Source organism: Parasteatoda tepidariorum, chromosome 5 (assembly GCF_982258835.1).
Source record: "Parasteatoda tepidariorum strain Cologne lab strain chromosome 5, Ptep-v5.0, whole genome shotgun sequence".
Lineage (NCBI taxonomy): Eukaryota > Metazoa > Arthropoda > Arachnida > Araneae > Theridiidae > Parasteatoda > Parasteatoda tepidariorum.
In genome coordinates this window covers 24,741,098-24,744,784 of record NC_141759.1, presented here as the reverse complement: position 1 = coordinate 24,744,784, position 3,687 = coordinate 24,741,098, and the positions used below count along the sequence as shown (strand labels likewise).

At 34.8% G+C, this 3,687-nt stretch overlaps 1 protein-coding gene across 1 annotated transcript; it reads left to right on the top strand.

Moving 5' to 3' along the window:
* Nucleotides 1-860: 860 nt before the first annotated feature.
* Nucleotides 861-3,404, top strand: LOC147808698 (uncharacterized). The gene is made up of 3 exons (XM_087162690.1): nt 861-1,170; nt 1,213-2,390; nt 2,457-3,404. Exons 1-3 carry the CDS (start codon nt 861-863, stop codon nt 3,402-3,404), a joined length of 2,436 nt encoding a protein of 811 aa, XP_087018816.1.
* The last annotated feature ends 283 nt before the right edge of the window (nt 3,405-3,687 follow it).

Genomic DNA, 3,687 nt, shown 5'->3' with positions numbered 1-3,687 from the left:
CGTTGTTACAAAGGTGGGGATCTAGTTCCTCCTCTTATTTATAAGCTATGGTGAAAGCATACACATTTTTACCTCCTCCCGCTGGCGATGGGTGGAGACCTATGTCCCGTCTAAGCAGACGGATTTTAGTTAAAGCATGATAAACAACAAAAAGTCACGCAGAAACTTGTGCTCTGCGTTTTATAGGATGATTAAACAGTGTAAAAAGGTTTCAGTCATATGCCTTTTCTGTATTCTTACGCCTCATCAAATTTATTTATTACTCAAAGCAAATCGTTTAATCTTTCCTTATATGGAAGTGAAAGATCTTAAAATAACTTCTCTTTTGAAGTATTAATCTAATTATTATTCATTGGCATGTTTTTAGCCTTGAAGTCCCAAAATAGAATTTCTACCCTTATCCTTTACTAAAGATATTTAATGAAAAGGAATGAAGTTTTAATGCTTTTATTAATACAAAAGTATTTAATTTTTGTATTACATCCCCCCCAAAAAAAATTTTTGGTAAGCCAAAAAAAAACTTTAGAATACTATGAATACATAAACTTTGTTCCAGACGCAACTGCGTGAACGCAGATGCGGTGATTATTTATTATATTATTTATTTTATATATTTCTTACATTATTCTTTTGTTGGCAACATGTATATATTCTTTGTGTACTTTTGTGATAGTAAAAAGAGTTTGTTCTATGAGATATTTGTTTCAGTGTTGATTGTAATTAGAAACATTTACGTTTACAACCAACACATTTTGGTGCCGAAGCAACTCGGTTTAAAATTAAATACGAATCAGATGAATAGTTTACGCAGTCACTCTTTTAAAAACTAGCGAAACGTCAAACATCAGTATTGCTCAATGATGGAGAAACCAAACGATAAAGAACTTGGCGATAGTCTGGCACTTTTGAAAAGAAAAAGAAGAACAGTGCGAGGTAATGTTACTCGATTTATTACGCAATTAAATTCCGATCTTTCTGCAACCTCTGACACTTTAAATGAAAAGGTCGAATATATTAGTCATCGGCTTTCCGATTGCTTGTTAGAAATGAAGAAATTGGATAATGACATTCATAGTTTATTAACAGATGGTGATTATGACAATGACATTATTCAATGTGAAGAATACGTGGATAATGCCGAACTCGCTATCTTTAAAGCAAAAAAATTTGGTAGTAGAAATAATTTTGAATTTAATACGTTCCAATCGCCAGAAGTAACCGTTTCTCAAATACCTGTTACACAAGTACCCGTTTCTCAATCTCACACAGTGAAACTTCCTACTATTAAACTGGATACTTTTCGAGGTAATATTGAACAATGGCAGTGTTTCTGGGAACAATTTAAATCTTCTATTGACGATAATAATAGTCTATCATTAATTGATAAACATGTGTTTTTGCGAGGATATTTAGAAGATGAACCTAGACGTTTAGTCGACGGAATCAGTGTTAGTGCCAGCACATATGAAACTACGAAAGCTCTTCTTCAAAATCGATATGGCGACAAAAACAGAATAATTCAAGCCCATTTAGACTTTTTGGAAAATATTTCGCCAATACGTAATCCCACTCCTATTGCATTAAATGAAGTATTTATAGAATGCAACAGAAGACTAAACGCTTTAACGGCTTTAGGAGAGGATATCAACGCTTACGGGCGAGTTTTAGCTCCAAAAATTTTACGCACCTTTCCGGATGATATTTGTCGCCGATGGATCATTTACGCAAAAAGAGAGAAAATATCAGAAGGTGATATGAATAAACTAGTGCAATACTTATCTGAAGAAGTAGAAGTTGCTCTCACAACACTAAAAATTCGAGGTGAGCAAAACTTTGATTACACATTTAAGACATCTACAGCAGCCTTGCATGTGAATTCTAAAAAGATTAACCAGACTAAAAAAACATCTCCATTTTGCCCCTTCTGTGAAATTAACGGTCACTGGCCGCAAGATTGTACGAATATAACTGATATTGATACTCGAATCCAAAAATTAAAAACCTCTGGTAGATGCTTCCTGTGTACTAATCGTGGCCATAGTATAAAAAATTGCCTTCTCAAAGATAAAGCGTTCTGCATAAGATGCAAAAAGAAGCACCATGTCTCAATTTGTAGAAACAACAGTTCAAATCAACCTAGCCAATCTATTTCTACAAATAACATAGATACTCGTACAACTAATTTTACTCACTTACAGACTGCTCGAGTATATATAACTGGCCCAACTGGCATTACTAAGCTTACAAGATGCATTTTAGATTGTGGAAGTCAAACCAGTTTCATTCATTCACATCTTGTAGACTACCTAAAATTAGATGTTATTAGCTCTGATTCACTTGAAATTCATGCATTCGAATCATCATCAAATCAGGCTCAATCGAGACGAAAAGTAAGATTTAAACTATCAAGTATTTCGAATCAGTCAGAAATTTATCTACATGCTAATTTCTAATAGATGAATCATGAAAGTTCTAATAGATATGCAATTCATCCATCAGTTCCATTAGAGATTGCTTCTACGGCTCACAAGAAAAAATTTAAACTTGCTGATCCGAATGACACCATTCAAGAGATGCCTATAGAAGTTTTGATTGGTGCAGATTTTTACTGGACGGTGGTGAATTCTGAGATTCCTTTCAGACTTTCGGAAACAATTGTGCTCATTCCATCAATCTTTGGCTGGATTTTGTCTGGATCCAGATCTCATACATCTGTTGCTTCTTTATCGTCAGTTCATAATATTAGCATCAAATTACCATATACTTTAGATGATCAAGTTAGGAAATTCTGGGACTTAGATACTTTAGGTATTAAAGCATTGCAAGACAAAGAAATGTCCATTCGCAATTCTGAAATATTGGAAGACTTTCGCAGTTCTTATGAAGTCCTAGAAAATCGTCGCGTTGTTAGATTACCTTGGAAGAAAGACGTTACTCTTTCTTCAAATAACTATCACGTAGCATCAAAACGCTTCAATACATTGTGCAAGAAGCTCCAAACAGATCCTAGCTTAAAGGAAATGTATGTTACACTCATGGAAGATTACATAGACAAAAGGCAAGTTGAAATAGCACCGGAAAATCATGATAAAGAAGAAAAAAGCTATTACATACCCCATCATGTAGTCATTAAAGAGAAGAACGCAGAAATTAAGGGACGAATAGTGTTCGACGCCTCTTCTCACACACCAGGCCATCCATCATTAAACGATGCTCTAGAACAAGGTCCCAACTTCCTTCCAGAAATTTTAGCCACCTTATTACGATTTCGTCTTCACAAACAAGCAATTATTAGCGATGGAAGTCAGGCTTTCTTACAATTAACTTTGTGGGAAAAAGACAGATTGCTACTAAGTTTCTATGGTTCAAAACTAGGAAAAATGATGATGGGCATTTGCAGCTAGAGAATGAAATTGTGATCTATCAATTTACACGTTTACCCTTTGGATTAACCAGCAGCCCATTCCTTCTTTCAGCTACACTTGACGAATTATGCTGCATGTACTCCAACATTTATCCCACAGCAACTAAACATCTAAAAGGCAATATTTTCATGGATGATTTCGTTGTGGGAGTTGATTCAGAAATCGAAGCGAAAACCCTATTTCACGAAATGCAAGAACTCACGAGTCTTATAAGCCTTCCCTTAGCGAAATGGAGTACCAACTCACAAGTTTTGAAAAACGA

Excerpts from the sequence above, each read along its gene's own strand:
- LOC147808698 (XM_087162690.1), top strand. The coding sequence starts at position 861 with ATGGAGAAACCAAACGATAAAGAACTTGGCGATAGTCTGGCACTTTTG. Across the intron at positions 1,171-1,212 it reads CTTTAAAGCAAAAAAATTTG|AAGTAACCGTTTCTCAAATA; the intron begins GTAGTAGAAATA and ends TCCAATCGCCAG. Across the intron at positions 2,391-2,456 it reads AGGCTCAATCGAGACGAAAA|ATGAATCATGAAAGTTCTAA; the intron begins GTAAGATTTAAA and ends AATTTCTAATAG.